This window comes from Liolophura sinensis, chromosome 5 (assembly GCF_032854445.1).
Source record: "Liolophura sinensis isolate JHLJ2023 chromosome 5, CUHK_Ljap_v2, whole genome shotgun sequence".
NCBI classification, from domain to species: domain Eukaryota; kingdom Metazoa; phylum Mollusca; class Polyplacophora; order Chitonida; family Chitonidae; genus Liolophura; species Liolophura sinensis.
In genome coordinates, this window is record NC_088299.1 from 10,335,352 (window position 1) to 10,353,322 (window position 17,971).

A 17,971-nucleotide genomic window follows, 5' to 3' on the forward strand; every position below is an offset into this window, starting at 1 on the left:
CGGCCATCCGCAGGTTGCTGCCAGACCTTCCTTACAACCTGAGCCAGCATGAGCTGGACTTGAACTCACAGTGACCGTGTTGGTGAGAGGCTTCTGGGTCAATTACGCGTGCTAACTAACTGAGCCACAGAGGCCCCTCGACTGGCAGATAGATGACTGATAGGCAAATCACACTGTAGATGTATACAGGACATTCAGCTCTCAATTAATGGTGGATGATGACATGATCACTTTATTTTGCCTCCATACAGCAGTGAAACTTATTTAGTGGTGTTGATATCCTGACAATGCTAATGTCTGGAATCTCCAACACTGGAAAATAAACTAAAAGAGACAAAAATCTGCCAAATCTAACACTAACATTGGTATACATAATTTAGCATTATAATTTGCATATTGATAATAATTGATACATAATTATCGTGAATAAACAATCTATCTTCCGTACGGGCTTCCATGGCTCAGTTGGTTAGTGGGCTAGCGCAGCGTAATGACCCAGGAGCCTCTCACCAATGCGCTCATGCTGGCTTCCTCTCCGGCCACTTGGGGGAAGGTCTGCCAGTAAATTGTGGATGGTTGTGGGTTTCCCCCGGGCTCTGCCCGGTTTCCACCCACCATAAAGCTGGCCGCCGTCGTATGAGTGAAATATTCTTGAGTACGGCATAAACCACCAATCAAATAACTAAATAAATAAATCCATGTATCAAATTTATGTCTTAAGACTGGATTCTCCAACATGGAAGGATAATCATTATTCCACATCAAACAAAATACTCTGGAATTCATCGGAGAGCAATGGTGATGTGGGGAGACTATATGCCTCTGTTGATTCCATTTATTTGGCCGTGAAAACAATGACACTAAAGTAATTCGCCTGTATTAACGATTCTTCTGCCTGAGGATAACTTCATTACAAACTTACTCAGTGAAGGAATATGGAAATATGCATTAATGGGCGAATTTTGTCTGATGCCCGATAAAAGTGTAAAACCAGCATCCTACAAAGAAACCCAGTGGATGTACAGTTAGAATTTGTCCGTGTTAAGATTACCTTCTGGGCGGGGTAGGAATAATCTTGACTCTGATGGGTAGCTTGACCACAGATACACGAGGGTTCTCCTCACTCTCCTGTTACAAAACACATGCATACATTACACCACAATTCATTTATTTCTTCAATGGGTGGAGAAAACTCAGCTGCAACCACCATCAGAAAGGGCAACTAACAAACCTCCCAGTGAACTAGTACGAACTGATTTAGACAATGTAACCTTAAAGACAGCAAGATTTAATAACATTTTGGCTGAATCAGCCAGGGGGATCAAAAAGATATCAATTCCAAAGAAATCTTACACATCGGACAGATTTAACAACATTTACTACTTAAATCTTACATGCACTCTTGAATTACTTTAAATTTTCACTTAATACTCACAAATCAGAACCCAATCTACTGTATTAAAAAGCAAAACGTGACAATGGAGACAACACTGGGAAAGGAAGCAGTCATTACCTCTGGAGGTGACTCCACTGTGATAATAACCTGTCCCTGGGCTACGCCCTCCCAGGAGGCTGCAGACTTTGTGACGGAGATGGCCACAGCAATGTAACCTGACCAGGGCCAGAGCGTGTGTGAGTAAGAGAAGGCTACGTCCACATAGCTGCCAAACTGAGGGGTGTATGGCTCCCAAATAGGCTGAAACAACATTAATTAGAATTCACTTCTCAAGAAAAAGAGATTATGCAATTTTTCATCTTGTTCAGCATTTAAACACCACTGGAACATCTGAATGTCATTCAACAACAAATGTTTGTATGTATGCTTGGGGTTTTATATCTTACTTAACAATTTTTCAGCTATATGATGACAAGGAGTCATTAGGTGTGTGTTCATATACTGTGCCTTTTTGTGCCATGACATGCCAAAGACACCAGACGTGACACTCCACCCCATCACATTATAATGACAACTGGCCAACCATTCCTATTTTCTTTCTCTAACTTCTCAGTCCTGAGTGCCGACCAACAAGTACCATTTTCAGTCAATAACAAATGTACTCAAATGCTCCTTTTCTATTTCTCCTTAAATGTTTCATAGCAACACATGACAGACTTATGATGTACAGTCTACAGTCTTTACAATCTGGTCACACTTTAAGAGTACAAATTCAGCCCTTGTTAGCGTCTGCAAACCAATTTTTTAAAAATTTTTTTGCATTCGATGAAAAGAAGACATGTCAAATAACATTTTTTTTCTTCGGCCATATATGTCTTTGTCACTACACTTCGTTAAACTTGCGAATGATTCTTTAAATAGTTCAAAATAAACATGCATGTCACAGAGATGAAGTGTACCTACCTTTTCCACAATTTTTCCAGAGACTCCCATGCCATTTAATATTGTCACCTGAGAGAATAAAAGTTACGACACTCAACACATACATGACATATTTAATGTAACGCATTATCCTTACTACAATAATATTTCTTTCAAATTTTTTCAATTTTCAATGTTTCAGTCTATACTTTTGGTACCATAACAGAATAATACATGACAGCATGTCATGTTTTGCTTTGCTCTTGACAAACTCATGGCCTCCGTGGCTCAGTCGGTTAGAGCGCTAGAGCAGCGTAATGACCCAGGAGCCTCTCACCAATGCGGTCACTGTGAGTTCAAGTCCAGCTCATGCTGGCTTTCTCTCTGGCCGTAAATGGGAAGGTCTGCCAGCAACCTGTGGATGGTCGTGGGTTTCCCCCGGGCTCTGCCCGGTTTCCACCCACCATTATGCTGTCCACCGGCGTATAAGTGAAATATTCTTGAGTACGGCGTAAAACACCAATCAAAAAAAAAAAAACTTGACAAACTCAGGAAGACTAAAGGACAAGTGCATATAAATAATTAGGGCAACCAACTTGGGATGTGAGCCAGTTACCATCAGCTTGCTTTCTATACTTTCAACACAACACAACAAGGGAATAACTCTATTTCAAAAGTTTAGCATTTTCCCAGATTCTACTAGATCAATCTACCTAATACGTCTCCTTAGGATGTTTTTGAGAACTGAAGTTGCCATCAAAAGTATCAATATAAGGTCTCAAACTGCTTCTGAAAGTGAATTTTTACAGACCAAACTTTCGGTGAAATTCAGTAATTATTATTTCAGTGGTGATAGAGGGGCGCATGCTGGTGACCCAAAGGTCATTGGTTCCCAGCCTATCAACACCATTCCACACAAGAAGTTATTGAGAAAAGTACTCACATTGACCAGGACGGGCATGCCTCCATAGTAGATTGGCTGAGAGCAATATGGCCACATGTAAGGACATTCTGTCAGGTCAATGTAACTGGGGCTCAAGCTGCAGTGAGAGACAGAGAAAATCAGGAACGAGGTGTAAGATGAAACCAATATCCCATACAAACATGTAGTAAAATCCCTGGCTCACATCGAGGCAGTGTATGAAGCATTATCGAGGCCTCCGTGGCTCAGTTGATTAGTGCGCTGGGGCAGCGTAATGACCCAGGAGCCTCTCACCAATAAGGTCGCTGTGAGTTCAAGTCCAGCTCATGCTGGCTTCCCCTCCAGCCGTACGCGGGAAGGTCTGACAGCAACCTGCGGATGGTTGTAGGTTCCCTCAGGCTCTGCCTGGTTCCCACCCATCATAATGCTGGCCGCCATCGTATAAGTGAAATATTCTTGAGTACAGCGTGAAATATTCTAAAGTACGGCGTAAAACATCAATCAAAAAAATAAATAAATAAATGAAGCATTATCGTCAATAATTTGTGACCCAACTCATTAAAGAGTCATGAGTTGGCTTACTAGTTAACAGTTGATCATATGGTATGTTAAATGAGACAGCTTTACTGGTAAGTTTAAAATACACTTAACTATACTGTTAGAGGTTAAATGAATAACCAGGAAAAGAGAGGTACATAAATCCATAACGAAGGTGACATACGCATGAAAGACCTTTCTATTGCAAATTGTTTCCATAAATGATTAATGTCCCCTAATTCATCAACTTTTTCACATATGAATGAGTGATCATGGCTAAACGTCACCTCAGCAATATTTCAGCCATGTTGTGGTGGTTTTCGCGCATGAAAAAGCAATTTTCATATAATTTGATTCTAGAGACAAAACTAAATTTGTTGGATTGCCCATTTTCAGGGCTTCACAAAAAGTAAAGTCTCCACAGAATAATGCCTTCAGAATATGCTTGAATAAACACCTTGCAAACATGCAAAAAGGTTTAAGAATAACAGTAAATAAGAATACTTAGATTTATAAATCAGCAGTAAATGTTGCTGGAGAACTGAGGAGCTCCAGGACTAAACCACTAGCCTCTGACAAATCACTGACAAACCTTTCCACATGTGATGAGTAGATTTTCACATGCAGTTTGCGCTCATTGTGTATTTATATTGGTGGAAACCTGGGCCCAGTTGATAGACAATGTATTAGCTAATACTGGTATTAAATCATATTTTATATTTAAATTTCTTGCCAAACTAAGCAGTCAATGCAGTTCCTCAGAGTCAAAGTATAACAGCAGCAGTTTTAGATCATATTTAATATAAGGTAACACAATTTTTTACAAAAGTACAAAATTAAAGACTTGCCTTACAGACACATCTGGTATTAAGTCTTAAGCGAGTTCTGAACAACTGGGCCAAAAATCATGAATGAACTTCATGTAAGACCAATTGAACAGCGTAATCATAATATACTAGCATGAATTTTTCACCTGGCTTGAGGTTTGTAGCTACGCAGCACCTGATAAGCCTTCACCAGGTCCAGTTTGCCATGGCCTTGTTCAAACATATTGACGTCTTGGAGCCGCCGTGCTGACGCCATCAGGGCTTGTTTCATACTTGCGGGGTTGATTACATTACCTCTGTGCAGGACAGCACTGTCACAAACATAGCAGCAAAATAACAGGTCACAGTCTCATATAATCATGACAGGTACTTAAAGAAATAAAATGATAAAAAGTATAATTTTACGGCATTTATGTGCTCCTGTATTTTCACATACTACAAGGTGACATACAGCAATTACAAATGTATGTGCTTTTTGTATACAAAGTCCAGAATGTGAACTAGAAAAGGTTGTTACTGACCTGTATAACAAAGTCACGGCACCTGCTACAACAGGGGAGGCAACACTTGTCCCCGACAGCGAACGACATCCGCCCCTGGTCAGACAGATAGTGAGGACATTAAATATCAAAAACCAAATGTAACAAATGTAAAGACATTCTTTCACATCAAAACCAGTGATGATAGAAATGCATGAGTGCTATCATTAAAACACATACATTCAACTCAATTTGTTGTTTTTCATTAGCCAAAGGATGCGGGACCAATCACATTTTACGCTCTTTTGATACAGAAGAACATTAATCACATGTTCAAAATCGCCACGGTGAAAACTGCCGGGGGATGGGGGTAGGGGTGGGGGGGGGGCTGAGGGTTGGGGTGGAGTGGCTTAATTAAGGTCTTTGTGTATAGATGACACATATACAAGTAGCAGCTACCTTTCCACTAATCACATACCGATTATCAAAAATATATGAATTACTCAGTAAAAGAAGAAACAAACAACAAAAAACATACTTGAGTGCTGAGCCTTTAACAGCTGAACCATATGTGACTATGTCAGGCTTGACTCTCCCATACCCACTTGGCAGTTCCTACCGACAAACAAATCAAGGGAGGTAATTAACATTCAGCACAGGGTGAACAAATCTTTTCAGATATCATGGCAGATGAAGAGAGAGTTTCACACATGTAAAATTAATTTTTCTATCTTCTTCAGGACTTCCCTCACAAAGTCATGCAGGACAAGATATTTCCAAACATGCTGGTCATGTTGTTAAACTACATGTAAGTGAATAAGATTAAGCAAATAATGTTAAATGGTGAAAGTTCAGATTACGACGTGCAGAGTAATTGTTGTCGTAAAATGTTTGGTGCAATAAGGAAATTGCCGATTTTAGAGTTCATAAGTATAATTTTTAATTTACGTATTTATTTGTTTTGTTTATTGGGCTTCAGACAACACTATGACCCATTTCACTTACCCAGGTGGTCATGCCTCGAGAGGAGAAGCGAGCTATCTGGTTCTCAAAGTTAATTCCTCCCACCCCAATCACATCCATCTGGTCAGCAGGGTTGTTTAGAGTGCTGAAATGATGCAAACATTGGTCAATTCAAATTATAAAGTATGTATTTGTTCATTTATTATTTTTCTTAAAATATACATGTTTGCGTATTTAATTAACAGATAAATGTATTTTTTCATGTTTTCAAGGTGAAGAGTGAGGGTCAACCCGATAGTAGTCAAAATGACCTGGAGCTTCAAAACAGCCACAATATTATATTACATTAAACTACACATAATAGAAAGCCCCACCCTAGTGGTGAAATAACTCCCCAATATCCTGACCAGTACTTACCCATACAGGGGACCATCATTGCCTATTGCTGACACCATTATCACCTTGTTCGCAGTTAACTCCCACACCTTAGGGAAGGAATAGTAAGTGCAAATCAGCACAATGCAATGTTTACTACAGTAAAATTAAATTCATCTCACCTGTAGGAGACACATGAATGCAAAACTTCAGTCTGATACATGAAGTACTGAAACAATTACCTTATTAAACATGGATTGCAAAACAAAAAGATGTATGCAAAGCCTCAATATATGCAGTACTTTTTGAGACACACCCCTCCCCCACCCCCACTAACATTTACATGTACCTTAAAATTGATTCGCTAATACACTAATTCGGGAATTTTGATTTATTTGATTTATTCCATTGGTGTTTTTATGTCGTGCTCAAGAATATTTCACTTATATGATGACGGCCAGCATTATGGTAGGAGGAAATCGGTAAGAGCCCGAGGGAAACCCACAACCAGCCGCAGGTTGCCGGGAATTTCATAACTTACGGTAATTAATATGTAGTTGGTGAGGAAATCATATCATCATCCAAATGTACGTCAAATAATATTTAACTTAGAGAATACTTCAGTAGGTCTGTGTTTCCGGATGGGGTAAAAAAAATTAGTATCTATGTTAACATGTATGTTCTTAATGGGAAAGAAAACATAGTGGGTAACATAGTGATGGCCAATATTGGAAAGAAATAATGCTACAGATACAGGTACATGTACATATTCAAACAGCTAGTGGCCTGTTGCTCTTGTTCACAGAGCCACACATCTTGTCAACCTTGTCAACAAATGGGTGATCTTTACCTTGTCAACAAATAGGTGATCTTTACCTTGTCAACAAATGGGTGATCTTTACCTTTCCAAGAAATAGGTGATCTTTACCTTGTCAACAAATGGGTGATCTTTACCTTGCCAACAAATAGGTGATCTTTACCTTTCCAACAAATAGGTGATCTTTACCTTGTCAACAAATGGGTGATCTTTACCTTTCCAACAAATAGGTGATCTTTACCTTGTCAACAAATGGGTGATCTTTACCTTGTCAACAAATAGGTGATCTTTACCTTGTCAACAAATGGGTGATCCATGAAATCAGGTCCACCGATACTCAGATTGAGCACATTTATCTTCTTCAGAATGGCATAGTTAAAAGCATCAAGGAACCAGGATGTGTAGGATACCTGTAAATAAAAAACAAAATAGATTTAAAAAGTGGGACTTACATTTAAGAGGCTGTTAATTTGTCTGAATATATTCTTATACCCCATACTCTGAAATATTTCTGTCATGGCCATCAATGTTGTGACACGAACCCACCATAGATGTAACTAGCTCCCGACTTACAGCCGCAGTTAAGCCAGTAAAAACTAAATCCAAATATACTGTGCCCTGGCATGTTGTTGGCTGAAAGTTTTCACACAACTGAGCCCCTGAGGACCAATTCAGGTTTGGCAGCGTATTCACACATTTACAGGCCTCAGCAGTTCGTTGAAAATTGCTTAAGATTGACCATTTATTGGGTGTTTCCACTGTAAAGGGCTGCACGATCTGTTAAGTTATGGGAAGTAGTTGATTGTCATTAAAACCCTGGCCCCCCAGTTGTCCACATCTCGGCCCGAATCAAGTGTCAAGTTCCCACATGTGGAGGTGAGCCTTTGATTTTGAGTTAGCCCTGAAAAGGGCTATCCATTCCCCCATTTCACTCACCCAACGCTCATGGGGATACCACCCCCCACCCTCACCCCCTGTGGTAAAGCCTAAAATTCCATAAGAAACTTTGGAAGAATTACTGTAAGCTGCAGTTTTAAGTCAGACTTTCCTAGGCCTCAGTCAGTCTGAGCCATTTCCACCACCAATAACCATGGCTGCTGGTTCATTTTTGACATTTTCCTCAGTAGGGCATTAAACAGCTACAAAATGAATACAGTAGATCTTTTCAATTCAAATTTCAGTCCCTTGTGACATAAAAGACAGATGCGTCGTTTGACAGATAGATTCTTTGATTGATCAATCTAGTTACCTGACTGTTCCATTGGTTCAGCCTGACAGTATACTGAATGTCGAATACTATTATACCTGGATCTCAAGCCACACTCACCTGGTTATTGGTAAAAACTCTGAAGACGTAAATCTCTGCATTAGGTGCAAATCCTAGACATTCTCTGTGACTAGCAATGACACCTGCTACGAAGGTACCGTGTCCCAACCCTGAAACACAAACATCAGTGTCAATCACATTACAACTTATATTTCTCAAACTACACTCAAGTTCAAAATTCCTACAAGTACAAGAAAAAGAGAAAACAAATTAAAAGCTTTTGGGTACAATTACTAACGTGCGAAATAATTTTTGTACACAAATTATACATGCTTGTATAAGGATTTATGGAACATGACTCCGAAACACATACACTGTACATGATAGGACAAAAGTTACAAGAAACAATGTTACGTAATGTTCCATATTAAGTTACAATCAGACAATACAGCACCAGAATATTATTTGTACGTTTACAGTTTATCTCACCATCATCAAGGGTCTTTTCATTCGTCCAGTTGGTGCGATCCTTGATTTGGCCTTTTTTGAAATGCGAATGATCTTCTGACAGACCTGTGTCAAATATGGCCACTTTGACACCAGCACCTGATTAGCATAAAAAAATTGATTATTTACCCGATTGCTGGTACCATGTTACTATAATTCTTCAACCTTTTCATATATTTACGTGGTGTTTATTCAAGCATATTATGAAGGTATTATTCTGTATTGACTGATAAAATTATACTCTTTGCGAAGCCCTGAAAGTGGCCAATCCCAAAAATGTAGTTTTGTCTCCAAAATCAAATTAAAAATGTTTATAAATTGCATTGAAAGTTGCTCTTTCATATACAAAAAGGTTGAGGAATTTAGGTATCTCAAGGTAGTTTCATTGATACAACTGTATAAAGAGGCTGATTGACTTAATTATTTGATTGGTGTTTCACAGCGTACTCAGGAATATTTCACTTATATGATGGCCCCAGCATTATCGTAGGTGGAAACTGGGCAGAGCCCAGAGGAAACCCAACACTGGTTGCTGGGAGACCTTCCCACATACAATTCCAGAGGACGTCAGCATGAGTTGGACTTCAATTCACAAGAATCACATTGGTGAGAAGTACCTGGGTCATGGTCAGGCACAAGCATGCAGAACACATGAGCAGTGAATGTAGTGAATTGATCTTGGGTGGCTAATTACAAACAGATTATAATGACAATTATAACTGTCTGCATACTGAAGTTGAACGAATGAACCATATAGGGTTTAAAACCACATTGGCAGATTTTGAGCCACATCCTTGCGAGAGTGAAGTTGAATGAAGAACACTTGCAATCAGGAAAGTGAGGAACATCATACTGTATCATTCATAACAAATTTTATAATTTCTATTTTAGTGCCAACTTGGATGTCTTGTAACCTTCATTCTCACATTATACTATATTACTGAGTAAATATATCTCTGATGAAATTCTCTCCAGAGTCAAGAAGTCACTACTGTTTAAATTAATTTATTAAGTGATTTCATAAAAAAAAGTTAATAAAATTAATATCTGTCATGACACATTCATTTATATAAATTTTCCCATACCTGTAAATCCCATATTCCACAGTATCTCAGCTTGTAGAGCGTTCACAATCTGAAACAGAAACAAACTTGTAAAAAAATACATCCTTTGAACTGAAAACGTTCTGTTAATCTCAAAATTTATTCCATATCTGCAAAAAGCATCAGAACAGAATTCATCAAGTTTTCCCCTATATTTGTCAGTTTCATGGGCTCAGTTAGGCAGTGAGGTCTTGTGCATGTACATTTGTTCTGTGGCAAAAATCACAGGTGATTCAGAGTGAGTTTACCTGTCTGGGGACAGCTCTTAGTAGGTTACGATTCCTGTGACGCCCAGGTTCCTTCCATGATTTATCACTTGCCTCTCCATCTTTGACACCTTTCTGATCCTAACGTTAAAACAATGACAAAGAAAACTTTAACAAACATTGACAGTATACTATATGTATAATCTTTTACATATAAATATTACCCTCTATCAAAACGTCAGTGTTGGGTTTTCCAGTGTTATCCTGGTTATGTAGAGCTAGCTTAGCTGATCAGCTCAGCAAAGAAAAAAACAAAAACAAAAAAGAACACTTCTACATATACACTGAATAATGACCATGTTCATATTTATTAAGATTTAGGTGGCCTCCCTGTCCAAGTGGTTAGCATGTTATTGCAGTATGATGACCCAGGAGCCGCTCACCAGTCCGGTCGCTGTGAGTTCAAGTCCAGCTCATGCTGGCTTCTCTCTGGTCATACGTGGGAAGGTCTGCAAGCAACCTGCAGATGGTCATGAGTTTCCGTGGGTTGTGCCAACCACAATGCTGACCACCACAGTATAAGTGGAATATTCTTTATGGCATAAAACACCAGTCAACGTAAATAAATAAGTCTGAAATAACTTCCAAACAGGACAAAAACAGTGTGGAAAATACAGTTCTTTAAAAAGAGTAATTCTACGTCAAATTTTCTTTTCTTTATGTAATGCCAACCTCTTCTTGGAAGCAAACTTTAACAGAGGTAAAAATGACCGGTAACTACAAAATGTCACTGCCTATTAAATCAATGTCCCGTAAATAAAGGAACACATCATTCATAGACCAACCATGTCAACTGTTCTACAATTTATTTTCTTTTCAACGTAAAACATTTAGTGGAAGCCATAATTTAAGTAACTGTTTTTTTTATTATTATAAAAGCAGAAGTTGCCACTGAATTAAATAATGATAAAGCCCAGTCAAGAAAACCAGTGTAAACATCAAGATATAGTTACACAACCAGTGTCCAGCAAACCTTGAAAGAATGGAGACACTAAGGTTTTCTGTCTGTGGCAGTTAATACCTGTTGTGTTTTCCTGCTGCTAGTCTTGGATGTTTCACAGGCATGCTTAGCACCTTTACTACATGGTTCAGACTTCTCAGCTTTCTCAGTAGCTTGGTCAAAACTTGTCTCTTCTTTTGAAAGGAAAACAACAAAAAATTAAACAGTGTAACAAATATGTCCAAGCCAAAAGAAAACGTATTAAAAGGATGTATGGAAACTACACATGCATCTACATGTATATGAAGAAACTTGAAAGTACATCTTTAACACAAACATAATATTGAATTATTTATACTCAAAATATATATATGTATACATTCATCAATTCTCTTGAGAATTATGACATCTGATTTACATTTACATGTGCCACACAAACTTACAATTTTTTCCACGAAATACTGGTAAGTGTTACATTTCAATGAAAAGTTAGATTTTACGTACAAAATATACATTATTTAATGATGCTTTACAAGTAATGCAGAAGGATTCAATTATTTATTTGATTGGTGTTTTACGCTGTACTCAAGAATATTTCACTTATATGATGGCAGCCAGCATTATGGTGGGAGGAAACTGGGCATAGGCCTTGTTGAAACCCACGACCATCCACAGGTTGCTGCAAGACCTTCCCACTTATGACCGGAGAGGAAGCCAGCATGAGCTGGACTTGAACTCACAGCGACCGCATTGGTGAGAGACTCCTGGGTCATTATGCTGTGCTAGCACGCTAACCAACTGAGCCACAGAGGCCCCCAGAAGAATTCATGTATATCCACATGAATATGGGTGAGTCTAGACAGCATTGCAGATTGGATTGACAAAAAACAATGTTTCAACACTGTGTATGAAGACCCATACCTCTGACCAACTTCAGAGAGCGAGTGACCCTTTTATGAGGTGTGACGCCTTTGACCACAGGGTGTGAGCTTAATGCATCAAATCCATACCGATCCCTATCGCTCAGCTGAAAAATGGATATAATAACATGATGAGTGAACAGTAACAGTACATGTATTTATTTATTTATTTATTTTTTTGACTGTTTTGGTGTTAAATGCCATACTCCAGAATATTTGACTTATACGACGGCAGCCAGCATTATGGTGGGAGGAATCCGGGCTGAGCCTGGGAGTGACCAACAACCATCCCTAGGCTGCTGCCAGGCCTTCTCACATATGGACATAGAGGAAGCATGTACATGTATTGTTATTCACAGCTTCAATACTCCCAGTGATACACTGCCGCAGCTGAATAACTTGCCATAGGCCAACTACATGTTTATAAAAATAAAACTACATTTATAAAAATCCTATCCCGACAAGCTTCATAATATACACTCCATTGTTGTAACATCATCAATCTGGCAGAACAATAGTCACTTTGTGTGTGTTGGAGCTTGGGGCTCTTGCAAACGTCTTAAAGTGAAACACTAATTAACAGGCTTATTCTACTCTTCTGCTTTACATTTTACTCATCCTAGACTTTAACATGCTTCTACCATGAACACACAGCCTTAGCCGAGATGTCAGCTCTCAGCAAGACACCTGCTTTAAGGCTTAAAGGAAGTAAATACATAAAAAAGTGAGAAAAGTTAGTTGTAAAAGTTGTCTTCAATATATTTTTTGATATTTCCTTAAAAGGAAAAAGACACTTGGAAGTAATATTTGTATGGTGAGTATCTGGGACGAACTTTTGGTATGTATTGTCTTTGTGTAATAATGTTATAAATAACAAAGTAAAACATGTTTAATAAATACATTTGTACTAGAATTTTGTCTTTTCAGCTACCAAATGTGTTCAGCCTGGATTTTGAACATATTAATATTTTTCATATATTCATAAATATTATCATAATTAAAATTAAATGCATATGTTTGGATATAAATTTACATTCAAATAAATTAACTAGACATGCATCACATCCTTACATACAACAGTACTACGCAAAGATGATATATACCAAGAGGTGGTCCCAAATACCCACAATACAAATTTTTTTCAAACACACTTTTCTCCTCAATAAAAACATCGAAAAAAATATTAACGACTATTTGCAAATAAGTTTTCATGATCATCCATCTGAATTTTGCCATCATTTCTTTCCTTCCCTTCATTTTCTTCTCCTATAAGACTCTAATTAAACAGAACATCTTCGCCTGGTGCATTGTTCAAAGCAAACAGAAATGAGCTGAGTACTAACTGTATAAGTAGTTGACATAGTGTCAGAATAGTATTATGCTTTGATGGACTGTCATGTCAGCTGTGAGACATTCCAGAAAGACATTTCAGTAAGACAGCATTATATACATTTATGTATCAGTTTATTTTATGTCAACATTCAAACTTGACTCTCACTCTGAAACATTATAGTTCACCCCATGAAGGAAGCAAATTATAAATACATATGCAGTGAAACTTATGAAAATTGACCATGCGTGGGACAGATAAAAATATCAGTTTTGACAGGTGGTCAGTTTAACGGAGCGTCTTCTTTACAATGAAGCAGAGCAAACAAACCAAAAGTTAAAAAAAAAAAATACCGATGGTATAACTTAATTTCAAATGTGCAAGTATTTCCAAGCTCAAGTACATGGATATAATGTACATTGGATGTATTAAAATCATTACTTCATACAGACAGCAACACTACCCTGCCTATGGGTTTTCACCAGAATACGGCCATCTTTGTCAAAGAGAATTGAACAATTAAACATGATCATAGTTAGTAAAAAATTTTACACATCTAGTACAAAACCCTTATCAGCAGGAATACTGTGAGTCAGCCGTTTTAATCCACAGCTTGTGGGATTAGTGTTGGTTGGATTAAAAGATCTAATAGCAGCAGGACAGCCACAAATGAACACATGCTGCAGGGACACACAGACACACAGACAACCTGCAGTGCCATATCGCTTTTCGTACGCGTGATTAGCATTGCTTACACATAACGAGAAAAATAAACATAACCGTTGTTCAGTGTTCACAGGCTCATGAATATCGAAGTTGGTTGGATTGTAGGCTGGAATGGACGAAAAGGTGGACCGCATATAGCAGCCAGCGTTGACAGGATTCCATGTATCAAGGATCCCGTTTTCACAAATTTCACGGTATCAATGAATAGCCCCACTATCCCCAACAAAACAAGTTACTATTTGCTAAGCTACCAATTGCTATAGTTCCCTTATGTACACTGAGCCATCCTTAAAAAAATTCGTCACTGGAACCAACATGACCCTGTCAGAAATATTGCAGATCCATAAGGGAATTCATTTCATTTTTGGGTTCTGGAATTTTAATAAAATTAACACCCAACAAACATGATGGCCCAATTTCGAATTTACCTTAATCAGTTCAAAGTCACTAGGGTAGTCATGGGCAGGGTTACTGCGGGGCACAATTGCCCAGGATATCACTCCAGAGTCTGTGAGAGCTGCCGTCAGAAAACGGCGTCTGGCTTGAGAGGTGTAGTAGCCCTTGAAAGTCACAATGTATTCTGAAAAAAAAAAAAAAAAATCCAAAAATAAAGGTATTACAAAAACATATTCTTTGAAAGCCTAAATGACTGAAATATTTCAAACAAACAATTACTTCCCTTGCAGAACACCTGTCACCAGCTTCACATCACCATTTATCACTCATTTTAACATATTATAACGTGTTGTTACACGTGTTGTTTTCATCTTTTCCAAAAGACACATTTTGCTTGATTCTGACTGATTTTTCAGCCTTATTTACCCACTCAGAATTGATTTCTTACATTTATCAGAAAAACTCAGGTGTTGGTATCAAAAGTCTCATCGTATTAAAGTGCTTCGGAAAGTGCATTTTTACAGGCCAAACTCCTGTGAAATACTGAACATACACTTTCAAAAATTTCAGTGAAAAAGACGTTTGTATCTTCTGTGCATTCAGAGACTTGTTTATTATTCCTGTATCTCATAAGCATTAGAGAATGCACACTTACCATTTTCTACAACAGAGCTGCTAAACTCCATCCTAAGCTGCTCTGACCCCGGCCTGAACTGTGTCTCATTACAGCGTATATTAACTCGAGGTACCTCTGGATAAGGCTGACTTGGTCTAATCACAGGTATGGTCATCACAAAGAACGCCATGAAAATCACAACCTTCAGCGGTGTGGAGACTGTCAGTGTAATGGCCATCTTAAAGAATCTATAGCATCAGTATAGACAACCAAAAAATAACTAAAGGAATCCTCTGCAGTGAAGTTCCGTGAAGCTCCTATACTGAATACATGTACCACAGATAAGTCACTTCTTTCATAGTGTAATCCCACATAGAGGCTGCAAATGAATTATTATCTAACTTCACAGACAGAAAACATTTACAGAACAATTCACATTAAAATTTTACACAATGATCGGTCAGGCTGTCTCTTATGCCAGTGGGAACAACAAGTCCTCTTTTTAAAATCTGTTAATAACGCCATTTTATGGAATTTTTAACAACTTTCCATAGATGTTAGGCTGGTGGTTCTTATCCCAGTCACTGTCATCCTCAGTAGTGTTTTCAGACATTCTGGGTCAGCCAGGCTTGGCAAGGAACACTGAAGATACTTTCCTCTGGCAATCTCAACAACAACTCATCTGCAATAAATTAACAAGATAAACAATAACTGAACGATTAAACCAACGAAATGCAAATATATAATTACTTCTTAGAGTAAACCACCAGTGATTGATGAACTTGTACCTGTATTCATTTATTTTTGTATTTGACTGCTGTTTTTACCGTACTCAAGAATATTTCAGGTATACACTGGCAACCAGCATTATGGTGGGAAAAAAACCCTGCAGATCCTGGGGGAAATTCACCACTATCCACATGTTACTGGCAGAACTTCCCATGTACAAGCGGAGAGGAAAGCTAACATGAGCTGGACATGAGCTATAGCTTTGGTGAGACGCTCCTGATGTCAAGAATAGACGTTAATGAGCTACACTAGCCCAATAACCGGTATGCCACAGATAAGTTAAGTAACAAACTTTATCATGTGCGAGTAATAATGCCACGCAGAAGGAATCTCGATAGACATAGCATATGTGACATTGATTCCAAGGAAATTGATCACTGAAAATAATCTGTATGTAAGACAACCTCTACCAAACACAGGGTTTATACACCTTAACAACCTCACATTTCAAGGCGTTTAGAATCTCAAAATTCACATTTTCCATTCATCTTGGGACAAATATTCTACACCTACACAAGCTTGAAGCAGTGTAAAATGGCACTATTTAATTCAATTTTAAGTCTTTCATGTAAGCAGCTTCAATGATGTTGTAAAACAAATTGTCGGCAAGAGTATATCAAACTACTATAACCACTAGATCAGGTGGGTTCTCTAGACTGTATTTCTAGGTTTTTCCAGACCCAACTACAGAACACCTTGATTTCCCACACTTTTCAAAGCCTGGTAATGTTACATGTACTTTCAAATTCCAGACATTTCGATGTTTTCAAGGCCGTGTTCAAACCCTGATCACCATCAACTTCTTATTGACACACTACAGAATTTACAGTTAGAATGTCAAAATCTGCCACTCAGTTTGAATAAAAAGTTTACCATACAGGCTTCTTGAAATTGAACAATTGACAGACAATGATGTCATGGCTCTACATATCCTGGCTGTAGGCCTATACATATGCGAGCAGCATAAACATATGGTATGAGATGACAATGGTTCCATGTGACTCAGGTATGATGTGACTTTCAACTGATTACTTAGGGAAAACAAAAAAAACAAAAGCTGCGCTTCAAAGATTAAAATGAATTCGTTTAAACGTTATTTGACAAAGCTAGGATTCAATACCAACTATTTCCCTGTTGCAGATATACATGTAGCATTTTTTGTGGCGATCAATCAAATATTCATGTATACCCAATACCCTTGTTTTGCCGAATGTTCAGTGACTGTCCTGTTTGTTGGTTGATTTTTTTCTCTCATTTAAATCCAGACAGTAATTACCCATAGTTTAAAGACTAGTTCAGTTGTATGCAAATCTTGAAATCTCATGAGTCCGTGTGTATATTATCATGTTGACAGCACATCAAATCAGATGAAAGTTGAATTGCCCTCATACTTTACCCAGTTTCGCGAACTGTTCATTTTCGACAGTTGTTTGCAGTTGGAGACGACACTCGAGATAAATCATCATGTAAGATCGTATATATATATATATCTATACTTACGTGTTTGGAGGGAAAAAAGTGGCCCTGATTTTGTATCAAGTTTCCTCCCACTGCAGTTTGTTCTGCCACACTGACTGTAAAATTATGATCGGTCTAGCCGAGTCCAAAAATTTTTACACGCCATTTTCTGGTTTGCCATCGATTTCCAAAACATTACGTGTCCGCAATTTTTTTACCCGGGATCAGCATTGATCCACGGTTACTTTTCCCAATATACAGATTCTGTTAACATAAGGTGTATATTTAAAACAATACCTGTGTATGTTGTGAACAGGAATTAAACATCCTGGTTTACTATGAGACATTTTCGTTATCCTTTAATGTTTTATCCTACAGGTAAAATTTGTACAAGTGAAGATGTTCAGCGCCATCTT

At 38.1% G+C, this 17,971-nt stretch overlaps 1 protein-coding gene across 2 annotated transcripts in view; it reads right to left on the reverse strand.

Moving 5' to 3' along the window:
* Positions 1-17,732, reverse strand: part of LOC135465404 (membrane-bound transcription factor site-1 protease-like) — a 30,170-nt gene extending 12,438 nt beyond the window's left edge. For both annotated transcript variants that reach the window (XM_064742637.1, XM_064742638.1), the window contains exons 1-19: positions 17,598-17,732; positions 15,348-15,990; positions 14,725-14,876; positions 12,242-12,347; positions 11,402-11,514; positions 10,363-10,461; positions 10,097-10,145; positions 8,994-9,110; positions 8,565-8,674; positions 7,531-7,647; positions 6,463-6,530; positions 6,088-6,190; positions 5,621-5,697; positions 5,125-5,199; positions 4,750-4,914; positions 3,261-3,357; positions 2,360-2,407; positions 1,514-1,696; positions 1,052-1,128 (exon numbers count right to left, since the gene is read on the reverse strand). In XM_064742637.1, the coding sequence (XP_064598707.1) occupies positions 1,052-1,128; positions 1,514-1,696; positions 2,360-2,407; positions 3,261-3,357; positions 4,750-4,914; positions 5,125-5,199; positions 5,621-5,697; positions 6,088-6,190; positions 6,463-6,530; positions 7,531-7,647; positions 8,565-8,674; positions 8,994-9,110; positions 10,097-10,145; positions 10,363-10,461; positions 11,402-11,514; positions 12,242-12,347; positions 14,725-14,876; positions 15,348-15,546 (1,955 nt within the window). In that variant the 5' untranslated portion in view covers positions 15,547-15,990; positions 17,598-17,732. The remainder of the gene's footprint in view (positions 1-1,051; positions 1,129-1,513; positions 1,697-2,359; positions 2,408-3,260; positions 3,358-4,749; positions 4,915-5,124; positions 5,200-5,620; positions 5,698-6,087; positions 6,191-6,462; positions 6,531-7,530; positions 7,648-8,564; positions 8,675-8,993; positions 9,111-10,096; positions 10,146-10,362; positions 10,462-11,401; positions 11,515-12,241; positions 12,348-14,724; positions 14,877-15,347; positions 15,991-17,597) is intronic.
* Between the last annotated feature and the right edge of the window lie 239 nt (positions 17,733-17,971).